Source organism: Desmodus rotundus, chromosome 1 (genome assembly GCF_022682495.2).
Source record: "Desmodus rotundus isolate HL8 chromosome 1, HLdesRot8A.1, whole genome shotgun sequence".
Taxonomy (NCBI): domain Eukaryota; kingdom Metazoa; phylum Chordata; class Mammalia; order Chiroptera; family Phyllostomidae; genus Desmodus; species Desmodus rotundus.
This window is the reverse complement of record NC_071387.1, coordinates 201,203,709-201,223,559: the sequence shown is the minus strand read 5'-3', so window position 1 is coordinate 201,223,559 and position 19,851 is coordinate 201,203,709. Positions and strand designations below refer to the sequence as shown.

Genomic DNA, 19,851 nt, shown 5'->3' with positions numbered 1-19,851 from the left:
TCAAGCTTGATTCAATTATCTATGTAAAGATAAAATAGGGCAAAAAGTAGTTTGTCTTCCATACTCAAAGCTAAGAAAATATAAATTTTTCCTACAAAGCTGATTTTAGATATAGCTTCAATGACTAGATAGCTAGTATTTTGGTAACAGCCAGTTTATTGTACTTCTAAAGTCAAGAAACACCACTACTAAGTTTGGTGAATATGAATCAGATAGCAGTGAGGAAGAAAAACAACAATACACAAATAAAAAAACCCATTAAAAAAGTAAACATGACACTAACTCAAATGGGTGATCATGAATTAAATTCCAACTCAATGAGGAAAAAAAGGCTACTGAAGACTATTGGGTAAACTGGCCTAATCTGAAAACAAAACTACACATAAGATAATAATGTATCAATGTTAAATTTCCTGAATTTGATTATTGCATTATGGCTTTATAAGAGAATGTCCTTATTCTTAGAAAATATATATTAAGGTATTTAGAGGTAGAGAATAGTGATATTTGAAACTTACCATCAAATCATTCAGAAAAAATTGTATGTATGAAGAGCAAGAGATAAAGCAAATGTGACAAAAATCTAACAAATGGCAAATGGGTGACGAGCATAAAGGAGTTCATTGCACCACTCCTACATTTTTTTTTATAAGTGTGAACTTTAAAAGAAAAATTTTTTAAAAGCAGATATAATAATAAAAAGCACCAACCACCTGAGGCCATTCGGAATATCAGTAAAGTTGTAAGTACCTCAAAAATTCGAGTCTGAAACATACCACTACATTTTATTAGGTAATCTTGATGATGATAACCCTGAGTCATGCAAAACAGCCTAAACATCATTTAGCATGCTTCATTACTGTGCTTTGTTTCAGGACACAAGGAAGAAAATATCATATTTACACATAACATATTTTTTTAAAAGTTCCACAAAAAACAGCCAAAATAAAAATCTTGAAGGGTAACAGGCTTTGGTTATCTAGTAATTTCACTTTTGTAGCCTATGGCACGCTCCTGAACCTACTGGATATACACTATGTGTCAGCAGTAATAGTCAATCCTTAGTAATACTAATATGTCTTCATTATATCATTTAGTCCTCATATCAATGCTTTGAGGTGTGGGCATATGATATTACCTCTAACTTACAAGATGAAGGAATTGAGCTCAGATAACATAACTTTATTTTCTGTAGATTAAAATCCACCCTGTTTAAGAATTACTTTATACTGTTACCACAGTTAACTCTCCTGATGTTACATGTTGTTGGTTCTTTGGGATAAGAGTTAATATATTAAAACAAATCTATCATCCCTACACAGAAAATCATTCCGAGTATATATTCTGCCAATATAAATGGGAAGTTTGTTTAATAGAGACATTATAAATATTTGGGTACTTTGCAGTAATGACAACCTATAAGGACTAAAACTTGAACTCAAGAATTTAGGACCAAAAAGGAAAAAAAATAAGAAGAATAAAGAACTACTTATTCTCTAATCACAATGTCATCAAATGACAACAAATCTGGTTCTTTTGGTAAGTTCTGCTTACTAAAACATACTCACCTGAACTGGATGAATAAGACCCTGGTTTAGAGTCAATGCAATGACATTTAGGGCAAAGTGGCGTACACTTGACTGGGTGTGAAAAAACGCCTCAAGCACCTGTTTGAGGTAAAGCTGCATGATGGAACTACTCATCCCTGAGGAAACATCACCCATTTCTTTTAAATCTTCCTGTTTTGCAACTTTCTTCCCTATAAAAGTAAACATGTTAAGAACATGTACATTAAACTTACATATACCAAATCGTACCACAACCAAAAGTACAAATGTTATAGTTAGTGCTCTGGCTCAAAGGCTCTTAATTTTTTTTTCTTTTTTTTTGGGGGGGGGGGGGGTTCGTCTCTGTCAGGCGTCCCTTTGTAAACCTAATGAGAACTAAATCCCGCTCCTCACTCAAAATGTAATGCATATACATACATTAAATTTTAAAAACTATTTTAGGGAATTTATGAATACCCTTAAAGCCTAGCTATGGATATAAAGACTCCTTCTGAACTGAATTCCTTCATCTAACAGACAACAAAATTTAGATATCTGAATTGAAAATGAGTGGACATATTCTAAGTGTAGCAACACTGTGACATTAAAAAATATTTTACTTACAGTCTCTATCTGCCTGCTGCATACGTGTATCCTCTTCTTGTAGGTAGGTCTGAAGGTTTTTTAACACCTGTATTTTCAAATTTACTGAGCAGTTCTTATCAGATAAGATATTATTATATAGATTTTTCACCTCTTGCTCAAACATTAGACTTGGATGCTGAATAAAGGCAAATCCTAAAGGAGAGAAAAAAACCTCTTGATATATTCATATTAAAGTTAAATATAGCATTTAATGAAAATGTTGATAAATTACATAAAGAACTCCTTATTTCAAAAATTAAAACTTAAAATGACTGGAAGAATATGCTAGTGGCCTTACCTAGAGAAGTATTAGAGCAGGTACTTCTTTCCCCATGAATTAAAAACAAGAAATTGCATTTCAAAGGAGAATTTCACACAAGAGGAAACCTTGAGGAGGGAGCAGGGCCTAGTGGCTAGGGGAGTGGATTAGGAGACAGGAGTCTTGGATTCTATTCCTGGCTCCACCACTGACTTGTAGTGTGACCTTGGGTGAGTCACATAATCTCTCTGTGCCTCAATTCTCCATCTGTAAAATGGGGACAATAATATTTACCACCCACCTACCTCAAAGGGATGTTTTTCAGGATTTAAGAGGTAATGTCTGCAAACATTTTTTAGATCTCTAGCAGAAGGTACTATATTGCCATTATTAAAAAATATATTGAAATATATCCATTTGATGAAACAGAATAATTCTAAAATAAACCAAAGCGAAAAATATCTTCCACTTATTTCTCATATGGCATTATAATAAAGCCATAAAGCTGAATTCTATAACAAGTTAATAAGTAGCAAAATACTATTATGTTTATTTGTATAAAATGCTTATTTATGTAAGATAAAATGAAGATCCTTGATGATACCAAGTATTACTGATGCCAAATAACACTAAACTCAAAGCATAGAGTGATCAAATAACTAGCCCAAGGTCACACAGGATAACTATGGCCCAGGCAAGATGTCTTTCACTAACTGGTCTAGAGGCACTATTTTGCAGATAGTACTGATTCTTTAAGTTAAAATTTATATAGAGCTGACCCTTGAATAACATGGGTTTAAACTACTTGGGTCCACTTATACATGCATTCCACTACCCCCCCCCCCCCCCCGCCCAATAAATATACAGTGGGCCCTCTGTATTCCTGGGTTTCATATCCTTGAATTCAACCAACAGTATTTTGACCAGCGGTTGGGAATCTGTGGCTGCGGAGGGCTGACTGTATGCATTGTTCTATGGCATGCCATTTCATATAAGGGACTTGGGCATCCATGGATTTGGGTATCTGTGAGGAGTCGTGCAATCAATCCCCCATGGGGAGTCAAGTTATATGTAGCTTTTTAACTGTGCGGGGGGCAGATGCCCCTAACCTCCATGCTGTTCAAGGGTCAACTGTATTTATTCTTTGAATTAGATGTAACACTATTAGTTTTATTACTTTAGGTAGCTTATGTCCACACCAAATATTAAGAGGTCCATATTTGGCATGAAGGTAATACTGCATCAATATAACTTACTAGTAAGTGATATCTGAATTTTTACTATATTTGCTATATGTAATTTTCTGAAAGAAAAGGAGGAAGGCAATAACAAAATTTAAATTTATTTAAAGAAATCAGTAAATATTCAATGAGATGAGTAACTTAGAAACTTTTATTACTCATTTTAGTTCAAAAGACTAATATAAATGATTGTGCATATTAAATTATAAACCTTGTGAATGCTACCAAAATAAAGTATCAAAGTAAGTTATCAACTTTACTGAGTATCTTTATATGTGTTTGCACAAAACAAAACAAACAATAAAAAACAAAAACCTGGACAGAGTACTCTTCTTATATTGTTTTAAAATGCATTCCATTCAGGTACTTTAATACTATCCTTTTCATATTTCTTCTATACTCCATTACCTTTTCAGATACGCCATAAACCCTAACCTTCTTCAAGGGCACACATTTACTAAATCAATGTTCTTGGAAAAATAAAGCGGGACAGACTCACATCCAAATTGTTTCTTCTGGGTTAGTTACCACATGCTTCTATATGAATAGAAGTTTGTGTAGACTGCCCACTCTCTTAACTAGAAATGGCAGGCACATATAATGACAAAGCTTTCCAAAGAAAAACAATTAACTTAAAGAATATGCAACAAGCCAAAATTCTTCTAAATCATCTTTCTTTATCAAAGTGCTATAATGAATATTCTTATGAAATCCTATAAAGTAGAGGAAGGAGACATTATTGTCATCTTTATTTTGTTAATGAAGAAACTGATCAACAGAGGGAGTTATATGACTTGCTCAAGGCCACCCAGGAAGTTATCAGCAGAGCCAGAAATGGAATCCAGGTGTTTTAATCCCCTATATTCTATATACCAGAGCCTACTGCGATTAGAAACATACTTAAATAAATCAACTGCTTAGACTCACAATGTTTTAAAATGTGCTCAACCGCTCAAACAACTAAAACTATAATGAAATTTAGACTTAACTTACCTAGACCAATGATGGCTTTTGTTTGTACTTCTTCATCTGAATGTTTTGTAAAATACATCAATAGTTCAAGTACTTTATCCTTTATGTTAACCTAAGAGGAAAATATTTACAAAGAAAGGTAACTTAGATCAGTTTTCAAATATAAAGGGAAAAAAACCCTAAAGCAAACCATGAGAACTTCCACATACAAACTTTTCTGAAGAATGAGTCACCAATAAGTTTATAAAAGGACAAATTTTAGAATAGTGGCATTCAAAATAAAGGTCTGTGACAAAGAAGCTTGTACCAGAATGTAAGTAACGTACTGCTCCTTCATTAAGAAATTTAAAAATATACTCAGCCGCTGACTTAAACAGTGCACCTACTATTATAAAGCTGATAGAAGTTGTGCTTGCTTACATTCTTACAGACCAATAATAAACAATTCAAAGATTAGAAGCGAGTCTGACAACTATATTTTGAGTAGCACTGTCTGAATGTTCATCAAACCACATCAATACTGCCTTCATCCTGGATCATTACAATCATTTTCTGTTCACAGGGTCATACAGTTCTACTTTATTACAACATACTAAGTAATTAAAATTGAGATCTTTACCTTACTGTTACCCTTAAAATCTTCCAGATCAAAATCAAAATGCCGACATAGTGCTCCAACAGTGAAAAGCGATCTAAGAAGTGCTGGTTTGTTTGTTAGAAGTGAGGTGTTATTTGGATCTTCTTGGTGCTGACTTTTTAATTTTGAAATGGCACCTGATAAAGCAATATTTATTTATAATAAGCACTTAATCCTTGAATTATTATGTTCAAATAATTATTGCTAGTAAATTACAGTTTAATTTTACTAATGGCTCTAAGTATTAAATATGTTTAGAATTACGAGGACACTCCCTTAGAGCCTAAAAAGTTAATGTAAAAAAAATTTAAATTTTATTTTACATAGTGGGCAGAAAACTTACCAACATTTACTATGAGAAGATACATTTCTGAAGTAATTACATCGTGTTATTAAGAGATTACAGAAGATACTAGAAAATACTTCTGAGAGTGGACTATAGAGGACAATCACACCTCTTATAATTCCCTAGATGCTACCCTTTATTAGGTGAACTAAAAAGGAGTTGGACACACTGCAGAATCTAGCAGAATAATTTTAAAGCCCAGGCATTGAACTTACCATAGTATCTGTTGAAACAGGCCCATACAAATTTAAAATTTTGTGTTACTTTATTTACAACTGCCCCAAGACAGCTCACACAATGTTGTACTACCTAAAAGATACAGAAAAGGTTACTGTTAAGACAAAAATTAAAGACAAATCAAAATATATGATTAAGTTATCATTTGTGAATTATGTAACTCAATATAATCAATACAGAGATGCTTACAGTCATGCCATATTTGATGATCAACTTCATTAGATCTTCTTCAATAGTGGCAAGGAAAGTTTCACTTGGATGTTCCATCAGTGGTACCACCAGCTCTAGGATTTTTGCAACATTGCAGATAACCATGAAATCATTTTGAGTCTACAAGGATAAAATTAGTGCTTTATGAATATCAAAATCTAAACAGAAATGATATACTGTTGTGTGTATTTGGGGGTTAAAGTATTTGATATGTAAAATTCCAGTTAAAAAAATCATTAGATAAGAGCTTTAAGGTATGGAGGAAAAAGCCTCAGTGTCAGGAACCTGGATTTTAGCTATGCCACTAACATACCATGTGACCTTTGGTCACTTAACTACAATGTTACAGTTATTGTTTTTCCCCCCAAAATGCAATATAAGTCAATTCTGAACAAAGGTATTTAAATATTAACAGAGAATTTTACCAAGACAGGTACAGTTTTTAAGATTAGTATTTTTCAAACTGGGGTATGTTAACCTACTAGTCCTCAATTGGGGGTGAGAGTTTGTCCCCCATGGGATATTTGGCAATAACCGGAGACATTTTTTGTTGTCGCAAAAAGGGTGTAGGAAAGGGTATGAATAGGGCACCTTGCCTAACATCCTATAATGCTCAAAACAGTTCTTGACAGCAAAGAGTGATCCGGCCCTAAATGTCAGTAAGCTGAGAAGCTGTGTGTCAACCCTTTTTATGATAGATGAGGATGTAGTCTCCCAAAACAGGTACAGACTTCTTTATTTTAAAATTTAAAATGCTGTATTAAAATAATTTTTTAAAAGCTTTAAAGCTTTGATTAAAAAACTAACCCATTTTTTAAAAAATAGGTAAAGCGTTTTTAAAATATATAAAGGTATTATAGGATTTACAATAAAAAATCCCCCAACGCTGTCCTCTAGTCACCCAATTGCCCTACCCTAAGTCAGCCAAAGTCGCTTGTTTTATTTTTTATTTATTATTTTTGGTATGGAGTAAGGCTTTCAAATACATTTTTATCTATCAATAAATATAGCCACAGCCTATTGATACATATATTGGACTCTTTGAGCTTATTACCTCACTGGTTAAAAACTTTCCCACCTTACATTTGTCCTTGCTTTCAGTATACCCACAGGATTAAGTTTTTAAAAATAGGTAAGATGAATACTTCTAAATAACACAAAAGTCCTGCTGTCCCCTGTCATCTCATACTCCTATCCCCTTTAATCAATAGGGAATGAGTTAAAGTGGGTTTAGGGACGGAAAAGGTTTTTGTCAAATAAGATAAATTCATTTGAGAATCACTGCTAAAACTTTACTTTCAAAACAATATAGTAACATTTTTTGAAACTACTTACAACATTAGTGGCCTGGAAAATCAACTAAGAGAAGTATATTAAACTCTAGGAGAAAAATTTAAAGAGAGATAGAAATCATAAAGGAAAAGAACAGGAGAACATAATACTAAGAAGAAATATCTAAAATGAATATAGCATAAGATGGTTCAGTATTTAAAACATTTAGATCGAAGAGCATTTTTTTTAATGCTGAGAATGTTTCCTTTTCACAGCAGCCTGTTGGTTTTTTTTTTAAACATTTTATTTATTTTTTTAGACAGAGGGGAAGGTAGGGAGAAAGAGAAGGAGAGAAACATCAATGTGTGTTTGTCACTTGAGCACTCCCTTCTGGAGACCTGGTCGGCAACCTCAGCATGTGCCCTGCCTGAGAATTGAACCAGAGACCTTTTGGTTCGCAGGTTGGCGCTCAATCCACTCTGAGCCACGCCAGCCAGGGCCGAAGATTTTTTAATAAGGCCCACAATTCAAAGGTAAAATGAGCAAATGATATGAACAGTTAAATCACAAAAAATCAAGTCCAATTGGTTAATACCATAAAAATAATTCTCAACCTTCTTGGAAATCAGGGAAGGGAAAGTGAAGCAACAATAAACTGTATCCTTATACCTGTTAGACTGGCAAAAAGGACAAAAATGACACAGATTGTCATGTACTGGTTTCCAAAGAGGCTATACAACATGCCCACCAGCAATCTGGCTCTGGCAACATCTATTTAAAACCAAACCAGTTTCCTCAATTTAGCAAGTCCATTCCTCAAAATCTTTCGGCCACCCCAAAAATAGCCACCAGTATTTAAAAGCACAGTTGATCTTTTTAACAACTGAGGAGTTAGGGCCACCAAACCCTGTGCTGTCAAGTCTGCATATAGGTTTTGACTCCCTAGAAACTTAATTACAGTCGGTTCCTCACATCTGTGAATTCAACCAACGATGGATGGGAATGAGAAAATAGTTTTTAATTTGTGGATGGTTGAACAGACGATGCAAAATCTGCAGAAACTAAGGGCTGGCTCTTATTTACTGAAAAAAATCCGGGTGTAAGTATATCCATGCAGTTCAAACTGATGTTGTTCAAGGGTCAACGGTCTATAAATAGAAATGTTTATGAAGGAATTATTTGTAGTAGCTATCAGTAGGAATCATTTTAAATACCTGCAAAAATAAGAAATGGTTAAATAAATCATAGGACATCCATAAAATGGCTACTATGTAGTCACTCAAAAAAATGAATTAGATATATGAGGTTTGTCCAGAAAAAGGCTAGCCACTGTTAATTCAGCCACTGCAGAATTTTTCTGCGAAACATCAAGTTACCTAGATGACTCAGTCCCGCTACAGCGCACATTTGGTGCCCTGAGACTTCTGCCTTTTCCAAAACTAAAATCACCTTTGAAAGGGAAGAGATTTTAGACCATCTATGAGATTCAGAAAAATAAGACAGGGCAGCTGATGGCAATTCCAACTAAGGATTTTGCAGTGTTTTGAACAGTTGGGAGAGATGCTGGAAGAACTGTGTGTAGTCCCAAAGTGCTTACTTTGAAGGGGACTGAGGAGTTATTGCCCTTTGGACAGTGCTTCTTGTTTCTTCTTCAATAAATTTCTCTGTTTTTCATAGTATGTGGGTGGATACTTTCTGGACAGACCTCATATGTTATCAGGTAACTTGAGACAGTAAATATGCTTAATAGAAATGTAGATAACATGACCTGAACTTTTTAAAAATGTGGTCAACCATTTATTTGTGTCCACAATTATAAAAACACGAATAAAGGATGTATATTACTATAGGTTGCTTATCCTGAGACTAGAGTTAGATGGCAGTAGGATATAAAAAAAAATTGAGAGAGGCATTTTTCATATATAAGTTTGGCTTACAGTAGTCCCCCTTAACTGTGGTTTTGCTTTCCATGGTTTCAGTTAGCTGGGGTCAATTGTAACCCAAAAACATTAAATAGAAAATTCTAGAAACAAACAAAAGTTTTAAATAGCATGCCGTTCAAGTAGTCTGATGAAATCTTGTGCTGTCCTGCTCCATCCTGTCCAGGACACAGATCATTCCTTTGTCCAGCATACATTGCCTGCCTGATAGTCAGTTAGTAGACATCTTGATTAATCAGACCAACACTCCCAGGATTGCAGTGTTTGTGTTCAAGCAACCCTTATTCTACTTAGTAACGGCCTTGAAGTACAAGAGTAGTGATGCTGGCAATTCAGAAATGCCAAAGAAAAGCCATAAAGTGTTTCCTTTACGTGACAAGGTCCGTATGCATAGGAAAAAGTACAGTATACACAGGGTTTGCTACTATCTGTGGTTTCAGATACCCACTGGGGGGTGGGGGGGTCTTGGAACCTATCTGCTGCAAATACAGGGGTCTACTTTATAGAAAGCTTATATTTGTGTGTGTGTGTGTGTGTATGTATGTACATATGCATAAAAACTTGTACAAAATATTTTCAAAGTAACTTTGCTTTCAAAAAATATTGGTGTGCCGTGGGCAGGTAGCTCAGTTGGTTACAGTGTCATCACGATATGCTAAGGTTTCAGGTTCAATCCCCAGACAGGTCATATACAAGAACCAACCAATAAACATATAAATAATTGAAACAACAAATAAATCTCTCTCTCTCCCTCTTTTTCTTCTCTAAAAATCAATACAAAGTTTTAAAAAATATTAGTGTAAATGAAGACTATTTGTACAAGTTATATTACAGTCCATATTCTAGAGGCAAACAGACATACAGCTGAATTCTAGCTTTGGGACTGGTTAGCTGTGTAATACCGGGCAAGTTATTTATATTCTCTAAGATTAAGTTTCCTTATCTATAAAAGTTATAATAATGGTACTTAGTTCAAAAAGTAAATGAGAATGTGTGCAACATTCTTCACAGTGCTTGGCATTATGCTCAATAAATATTAGCTATTATCACTAGCCATTAATCAATTTATTTCTGCATGTAATATAAGCTCTAAAGATAAAATTACGGACTCAGAAGTATTATATGTTGTTTTATATATTTATCTTCTGTTACTTTCCTCAGTTCAGTTCTTAACATTTCTCAGGGCATCCTGAGATTTTTTGCCCAGAACTTACTAATTTAGAACTAAAACAAACAAACAAAAAAACCCTATGACAATAGCAGCGGAACAAATTTACTAGAGAAAACAGTTAAAATTAGCTCATTAGGAACACCAAAAAAACAGTAAGTGAAAAACTATTTACATTTTCCTTTTTTAAAAGACTTTGTTTGTTTTTGGAGAGGGAAAGAGAGGGAGAAAGACAGGGAAAGCAACATCGATGTGAGGAACATCCATCAGCTGCCTCTCATATGCATCCTGACTGGGAAGGAATCACAACCCAAACGTGTGCCCTGACTGGATTTTGAACCAGCAAACTTTTGCTTTGTGGGACAATGCCCAACCAGCTGAGGAATACCAGTCAGGGCAAAACTATTTATATTTTAAAGTTATCAAAGTATTTTAAAATTTGGTGTTTGAGTAAGCCACTTAACTAATCATGCTGTCACATAAATTGGTGGAATATATTACCTAAGCAATATTTTATTTCATTTTCACATTTGATTTTAGGAAAACATATGTATAGTATTAATTTAAAATAAAAGCCTAATATTTCTGACATAACACTAGATTTTTCATTCAATATACTGGTGTGTTATAAAATAAATGTTTAAAGTGTACTAAAACTGACAAATGAAAAACAAATTCAGAATCCAAAAGACAGTAAGTTTCTTAATGACAGGAATTCTGCCTCTTTCACCTTACTAAATAGTTACACATTTACTAAGCATACACTAAGGGTTTGGCTTGAGAAGCTTAAAGAGAAATGGTGCCTCAACTTTATTTACAATATATCGGAAAAATAATGTTTGTAGATAACTTGCTCTGAACAAAGTATCAGGCACCAGACAAAATTTTTCAGTACATGACACAGTTGCCCTGTCAGTGAAAAATGTCAGTAAAAATGTGAATGACACATGTTAAGTTCTAAATTTAAAATACTTAGTACATGGTTTATACTAAACAAAAACACAGGACAGCTCTATACTTACACTACATTTAGTGGTAAGGTATGGCTGCATAGTCATGGCATGTTTAACCATGAGCTGGGGTCTTATTTTGCTGAATAAGAACAAAGTGGTTATGCAAGCTACCAATCTTCCAGAGTTCACACCTTTATTGTCAGAGTCTGGAAAAACAAACAAGAAATAAGACACTAAAATATAACAAGGCAGCGAAAATTATACACTCCATTATTTAAACTACGAAATACCATCCCCTGAAAAGACTTAATACATGCCTCAATACAACAGATTAACATTTCTTATGATACTAGACTTCCTGCATTTCATTTTTGTCTTTATTATATAAATTACATATACTAAGGATAAAGGACAAAAAGGCTGCACTACAGAAGGCAAGTTTTTCCCTAAGGAGAGGAGGGTTGATGTTAAAAAGTAGAATGGAAGTTGAGAAGTTTAGGGATGGGCTTTTGGAAATAAACATGGTATTGGTTATATCTAAAAAATGGATGAAAGTGAGTATGGGAAAGAAAGTTAGCAAAGGGGGACAAAACCATTTTCGCTGAGGTGATACTGTGTTTAAAGATACTGGAAAAGAAAGATGCTGATGTAGAAGAATGTTAGAAGATGGGAGTGAGAAATTAAGTTGAATCAGTGCTACATTAGAAAGGAAAACTAAGTGCTGTTGCTAATTAGGAGATAACAGTTCTTGGTGGCTAATTAGTTTTTAGAGGAGTTTAGCAACTTTTTAATATTGAGACAATAGTATCACCCTTTAAATCTAGAATAGGGAAAACAAAACAATAAAAACAGGTACACATGGAAAATTTTTTTAAAAATTAAAGAAAAAACTGCATAAAAATACAAAGGGTATCAACAATTTCCTTAGGTGCCATAAATGTACCTCTCTCTCTGTAAGAGGCAATTGGCCCCCAATATTGGAGAATGATCAAGGCTGACTATTACTCCTCATTTATATACATCAGGCAAATGGGAAGTAATGTTAGCCTTGTGTGCTTTAAGCAATACATATCAATTATGACTTTTATGGTTTTATATAATTATTTATGTTTTGGTTAAGAATTTCAGATTTGTCACTGATAAATGTGATAACTATAAAATATTAAGAACTTAAGGAATTTTAAATTAAAAATATTACTAGCTTTCTAGCTCAAGCAAGATTAAGCACATTTTAATATAACAATTATAAATGATATTAAGAATGTATTACTACTCTTTTAAAAACAATTTTATAATAGTTAAAACAATTTCATTTTGAGAGAAAATTTTATAGGATTTAAAAGATATCAAACAGTTTCTTGATGAGTGCAATTAGCTAAATATGTATTAGCCCCTGGACTTCCTTTTATTCCTGTTCAATATGACATCTAAAATCATGTGCTATTGAAAGATATGTGAAAGAGATGAGGCCTATGTTTTTATTATACTGCTCTAGATAATCTTAGTCAACCTTAACAATATAATCAAGGCTACAACATCAAACAAAAAACAGATTTCATTTAAGAGTGAAGTATTTCATTATTAGGCTAAGCAGAGTCAGAGGCAAAAATGAGAAATGTGCTCAAAGTATTTTAAAATATAAAATAAACTTAATGACCAATATATAAAACATCTTACCAGCTAGAGATTCCTCATATTTAAGAATGTGCTCAACTAGGTTATCAACAAGTTGAGTACAAGCTTTCTTCACAGGTTTATATGAGGAATCCTCTTCCGACTTCAACAACTATATATGTATATATATAAAAAAAAAGATCCCAGTATAATTATTCATTAGACAATAATAATAATAATAATAATAATAATAATAATGCATTAAATGTGTTCATAAAGTAATAAGCTTTTCAATTTATTAACGATTTAAGACTAAATGCAAATTAATAACAAAATAAAAAAACAAATGTTTGAAAATAACTTGTAAACCGATAACATGAAGTATTTAAAGTGCCATATGTAGGACCTGAGTTAGGATATGAGAGAAATAAGAAAGGTGAACTTCTTTTAAGAGTACACTCAATGCTAGTTGAATTATTTTAAAGAATCAGAATTCCATTCCTCATTATTCCAAGTCCTTTAACATCTTAAAAAATTGTATTATGGTTTAATTACTTATTTTTATGTAATGATGTCCGAATTACCCCTTAAATCTTGGAATTATAAAACATAAAGCTAGATTTCTTCTGTGTTATCCTTTGTCCAATTATCAATAAACAATGTTAGGAAAGTTAGGAAAATAAAGAGGTAAGGAAAAGATCAGTCTAACTGTAGCCAAACCATCCCCAAAACACCCCCCAGAACTCCAACCAATCCAATCTTTCATAAAATAGGTAAATGCAATGGTAAAGTCATCTGAGGCATATTTATTTTGTTAATAAAGATTAGCTAATACAATTCTAATCTTGGGGATTAGAATTCTACTCTGGGGATATTAAAGAAATTGAAATGTCCATTTGATTTCTGTGAAGAGTTTCTGCAACGATGGAAATGTTCTGTATCTGTACTGTCCAATATGGTTGCCTTGGGCCATATGCAACTACTTAACACTTGAAATGTGATGAGTATAACTTAGGAATTAAAATGAAATAAAAATACAAATTTATTTAACTTAAAAAAACATGTAGCTAGCTAGAAAACACACATTTAAACTTTCACTGCAAGATACATGGATGACTTAAATCAACTAATAGCAATCAGAATAATGTAACATATACATTGCCCCCACCTCAAACTTAAAGAAGTAAATCAAAGCAGAAGTCTTCAATTTACTCAGTTTCATCTCAGAACAGCAAATTTTCCTTGTCCTACTCCGTAACTTAATTCCTTAAATAGCTACTAAAATCACATGCTGGCCTGGTCTTTTTCAGGCAGGAACATAAACAATCGCTGCATTCCTGTTTCTCCTTTTTCTTTTCCAATCCAAGACATCGAATATACACAAAAGTATTAATAATAAGTTTTGGTTCATGACACACCATCAATACTAGTATGTGCCCCTTTATGTACTTGTAACAATACCAACTCAAGAACAGTATTTCCAATAATTTATATTTACCAATGTGTTCCTCCCTTTATGCCACGTTCCTGTTTCACTTTCAAGGTAACCACTATGAAGAATTTTATCATTTCTTTGCTTTAAAACATGGTCTAACCTGTATACTGTTTATAGTCTTGCCTCATTTTCAACTTTGTAAAAGGAATCATACTGGATGTAGTCTTCTACATCTTCTTGCCTTTTTCATTCAACATTATGTCACCAACTGTAATCCAGGCCGTTGCATGTAACAATTTTATTTTCACTACTATGTAATAAGCATTGTGTGCCTATACAGCGATTCATTCATTCATTTTTTTGGAGATAGGTTAACTACAATTTTAGTGGTATAATGAACACTCATTTATCTTTTGGCACACATATGCAAGAATGCTATTGGGTATAAATCTCATAGCGGAACTGCTGGGTCATAGGACGTATGAATATTCAATTTTATGAAATGATGCTATTTTTAAAAATTGGCTGTAATATTTTCTCTATTATAGCAGTTTTGAAGAGATACTATTTAATCCAAATCTTCTCTATTATCTGACTTCTCATTTTTTGCCAATCAAATAAATAAGTGTAAAATGTGGTCTTGATTTGTATTTCCCCTATTACTAATGAGGCTAAACACCATATAGGTCATATGTGCTATTTCTGCCATAAAATGCCTATTTGTGACTTACCCATTTTCCTACCAGGACTCTGGCCTTACACTGTTTTGTAGGTGAGGAGTTCTTTAAATCTTCTTACTAATGATCATTTTTCAGTTACATGTACATATGTCAAGTATCTTTCCTCAGTTTGTCACTTGTGTTTTCACCTTCTTTAGGATGTCTTTTGATTCCTAAATGTTCTTCATATTAATGTAGTAAAATTTATCAATCTCTTTTTAAGGTTAATGGCTTTTGTGACTCAAAATTCAAAAATATATTCAGACATTATTTTCTTCTAAAAGTTTTAAAGATTTCTTTTAATCTACATGGCAAGGACTATTGAGTTGAAGTAGGAATCAAAAAATTTCTTATAGATAAGCAATTGTCCCAGCCCCATTTGCTGAAAATCCTTTCCCCATAAATTGCAGTACTTTTGTTTTATAGTAATTATATTCTATATGTGTGAAGGATTACTCCTGGGCTCTCTACCCTGTTCCACCGGTCTATTTAGTACCATATAATCTTTAAATGAGCTTGAGAGTCTTCCCTCCTCTTGAATTTTGTAGAATAGTTTGAGAAGGAAAGGTGTTAGTTCTTCTGTAACACAACACAATCTTAATTATTGTGTTAAAAAAAATTAGTCCTGCTGTTTGGTAAGGGAAATAGCACTCCTGCACTTTTCAGAAGTAACAATTACTTTTAGGTCTTTGCTTTTCCATACACATTTTACAATTTCCTTGATGTATTTGGTGAATATTTTGTTTTTGATCTTGATGAGATGTCTTTTAACATTCTCCCATTTAGTATACCTTTTGTTTTATACTTTATTCTGTCAGATATTCTAAGTTTTTTATAAGTTATAAAATGTTGTGTCCTCTGAAATTACTTATTTTTTCTTTAATGTCAAATCACACACACACTGATGATAAACCATGAGTATGCAAATATATATGCTTATAAGCATGTATACATAAACAGATCTTATTTTTGATGCATTTCATAGTAAATTATAGATATCAATATACCACCCCTTTCCCCTTTTGAGATAAAATGTACATGAAATGTCTAAATCTTCAGTGCACATTTGTTCAGTTTTATTAAATGCATTCACCATTATAACGCAGACTCCAATAAGGAACAGTGGTTTCTTTAGCTTATCAGAATTATCTGGAGATACAATTAAAAATATAGAATGATGGGCTCCACCGTCAGTTACTGAATAATGAAGTCTGGGCTAAAGCCTCAGAACTTGCATTTCTAACAAATCGCAGATAATCTTGATGACTGTTGGAAACACTGATAGACTATTACCATTAGAGCAAAACTTCCCTCGTCTTTCTTCCAAGTCAATCCCTGACCCCCTGCAACCATTCTTCTGATTTTTTCCAACATAGATTAGTTAGCCTCTCCTAAAACTTCATGTAAATGGAATTGGACTCTGTACTATTCTGTGTAAGACTTTCTTTAGTCTGCATAACTGTTTTATTATTCACCTATGTTGCTGTAGACATCAATAGTTTATTCCTTTATGATGTGGAGTACTACTAAATTCTATGGATATATCAGTTTCAGGGGTTTTTTGTTTTGTTTTTTAAACCCATTCATTGGTTGATGGAAATGAGAAGTACGAACAAGAAGTCAAAAAAAAAAAAACAAAAAACCCCCGAAACAACCCAGAATTGTCTTCTGGAGGGCTGGTCCATTGTAGTACAGGCTTCCCCCACTAGATGAGTGTTCTAGGAACCCATCTGTATCAGTTTACCAGATGGCGTTGTTGTGAGAGGCTGAGTTTTGCTTCAGTGAATTTTTCTGGAAGACTCTTTCAGTGTGTTTGCCCATTTCACGATGGGTGATTTATAGGCGTACCTGCCCACACAGCACTGAATATTCAGCCGGTTTTGTCCAAAAATGGCATAACCCACATGCTTCACCCTCCCTACTCACCCCGTCTCCCCCCAAGTGACTTTTTTTTGTTTCCTAGATGAAAAAAGTCCTCAAAGGGAAACACTTTGCCAATGTGGAAGAGGTGAAACAAAAAAAGGCAGAAGCACTAAAAGGCATCAAAATCAATGAGTTTAAAAAACGTTTTCAGCAGTGGAAAAAGTCTCGATAGGTGTATTGCGTTAAATGGAGAATACTTTGAAGGTGACTGAGGTTTAAACATGTAAGAGTGAATACAGAATTTTTAATAAATAAATTCTGGTTTTAGGGGTCCCCCCTGGTATGACTGTAAAATCAGGCAGGAGAAACCAGGCTGCTCCTTCCATACTGTAGCATCTTCCTCATTTCCATCTGAGACCTCATCAGAATGGCCTTGACCATCTACAGTTCTACCAACATTCTATATATGATTATGTGTACTCTCCAAGAAGACAAAAGCTTTCTCAAAGCTCTCTTCTTTTCCTTGTAAGATCTCACCAGAACTGCTTTTAAAGTCTTTCCACAATAATATCAGCTTTTTCTAGTATGTGCCTCAAAATCTTCCAGTCTCTACTCTTTACGCAATTCCAAAGCCACTTCCACACTTTTACGTTTGTTTCAGCAGCAACCCATCTCTTGGTATCGATTTCTGTCTTAGCTTAGGCTGCTATAACAAATACCATATACTTAGTGTCTTTAAACAACACAAGTTTATTTCTCCTAGTTCTGGAGGTTGAGAAGTCCTACATCAAGGGGTTAGCGTGGTTGGTTTCTGGAGAAGGTACTCTTGCAGCCAGTTTGGAGGCGGTTATGTTCTTATTGTGTCCCTGCATGGGTGACAGCAGAGAGATCATCTTTCTCATGTCTCTTCTGAGAAGAGCACTAATCTGATTCATGAGGGCTTTACCTTCATGACCTAGTTAGACCCCTAACACTCAGTAAATTGGGAATCACTGGTCTGTATATAAGAAACTGACCCAAGATGAAAACAATAAAAATGAGAAATATCTGAAATTGGATGAAATGTCTGTGTATGAGCTCATGCAGAGATAGTAAGTGCGCTAATTATTACTGACTCAATTACAATAACCTCAGTCCATTTTCTATATCCTTACTAGTTTCTCTTAAAATTTATGTATACATGTTGTTATAACTGCTGAGTGGTTATGCCTGTCACTTGTATTTAAGTATTCTGAGCTTTCTTTCTTAAACTTCACTAGTCTAATTAGTGTATCACAAAGTCACAATGCCACTAGTAAACTAAATTGTTGGCAGAAAATAAAGTAGGAAAGCACAGAACAGGGAGGAAACGTTGAATGGATAAATAATAAAAGAGGACCAGAGAGACAAGATATAAAGAATATAAAACTACTGTTTAGAGATTACAAATCTAGTCATCTCCTTTCTGCTACTAACTTGCCAATAATACATAGGAGTATTATCTTAGTTTCTTTTTAGAAATACAGTAACATTTCTGACAGCTATACTTAATTCTTAATTGTTTATTGTAATTATCAGATAAAACATGGTTATACGGCCTTCTACAAATTACAATATCCCCTTTGGAACGGCTGACATAATAAAGATGGTCATAAGGGTTTATAACATACTTATTTGATTTAGAAGGGAATTGATGCCAAATATACATGTAATAATCATGAAATGGAAGATGATTTATGAAGAGAGTCTAAGATACTATAGATTGAACAACATAAGCAAACACTATGAAGGTGTTTAAAAATGCATCTTAAAATTTTTAAAAAAGCAACATGCTGTTGCTACACACCACCAGAATGGCTAAAATTAAAAAGACTGACAAGACCAAGTGTTGGTGAGGATGTGAAGCAACAGAAACATTACTGATGTAAATGCAAATGGTTCACCCACTTTGGAGAAGCAGTTTTGGCAGTTTCTCACTCACCACATGACTCAGCAATGGCCCTCACAGGAATTTACCCAAGAGATATGAAAACACACATCTACACAACTTGCACACAAATATTCATGGCAGCATTACTCATAACAGTCCAAACCAGAAACAACCCAAGAGTCTATAAATTTGTGAATTAATAAAGAAATTATGATACTATTGATAGCACTTAGCAATAAAAAGGAATATTAATACACCAGCAACGTTCTCCTCTTAACTAGAAGTCAAACACAAAATACTACAAGATGTATGATTCCACTGAAATGAAATCCTCCAATATGATTATAGTGACAAAAAGTAGACCAGTGGTTTCCTAGGATTAGGGGATCAGAAGCATATAAGGAAGGTTTTAAAGGTGATATACTCTATTATATCTTGATTGTACTATAGGTTCCATCATGGTATATAAGTATTAAAATGAATCAAACTGTGTATCTTCTGCATGTAAATTAGGCCTCAAAAATTTTAATACTGTTTTATTACTAAAAATACTGCTAAAAATTTTAAAACAAACAAAAACAAATGGACTTCCCTAGATAGTAAATTGTTGACATCATCAAATAGAAAAAAGTTATTTCAAGATAGACCTCTAATGGTATATCTTTAGTGAGCTAAAGATAAAAAAGAAATGCAAAATATCTTAAGCTGTATCCAGAAACCTTACTGTTTTTAAAAAATTTTACTCTTTTTAAAAAATTTTCCAAGATTTTTATTTATTTTTAGAAAGAGGGGAAGGGCAGGAGAATGAGAGGAAGAGAAACATCAATGTGTGGTTGCCTCTTGCACACCCCCTACTGGGAACCTGGCCCAAAACCCAGGCATGT

General features: G+C 33.5%; 1 protein-coding gene across 6 annotated transcripts in view; it reads right to left on the bottom strand.

Annotated features, from left to right (window-relative positions):
* NIPBL (NIPBL cohesin loading factor) overlaps positions 1 to 19,851 on the bottom strand; it is a 182,737-nt gene that overhangs the window by 11,880 nt on the left and 151,006 nt on the right. For all 6 annotated transcript variants that reach the window (XM_053914377.2, XM_053914375.2, XM_053914391.2 and 3 more), the window contains 8 exons: positions 13,105 to 13,213; positions 11,497 to 11,633; positions 6,074 to 6,214; positions 5,863 to 5,956; positions 5,284 to 5,438; positions 4,686 to 4,776; positions 2,172 to 2,345; positions 1,569 to 1,759 (listed from right to left, as the gene is read on the bottom strand). In XM_053914377.2, coding sequence (XP_053770352.1) covers positions 1,569 to 1,759; positions 2,172 to 2,345; positions 4,686 to 4,776; positions 5,284 to 5,438; positions 5,863 to 5,956; positions 6,074 to 6,214; positions 11,497 to 11,633; positions 13,105 to 13,213 — 1,092 coding nt within the window. The remainder of the gene's footprint in view (positions 1 to 1,568; positions 1,760 to 2,171; positions 2,346 to 4,685; positions 4,777 to 5,283; positions 5,439 to 5,862; positions 5,957 to 6,073; positions 6,215 to 11,496; positions 11,634 to 13,104; positions 13,214 to 19,851) is intronic.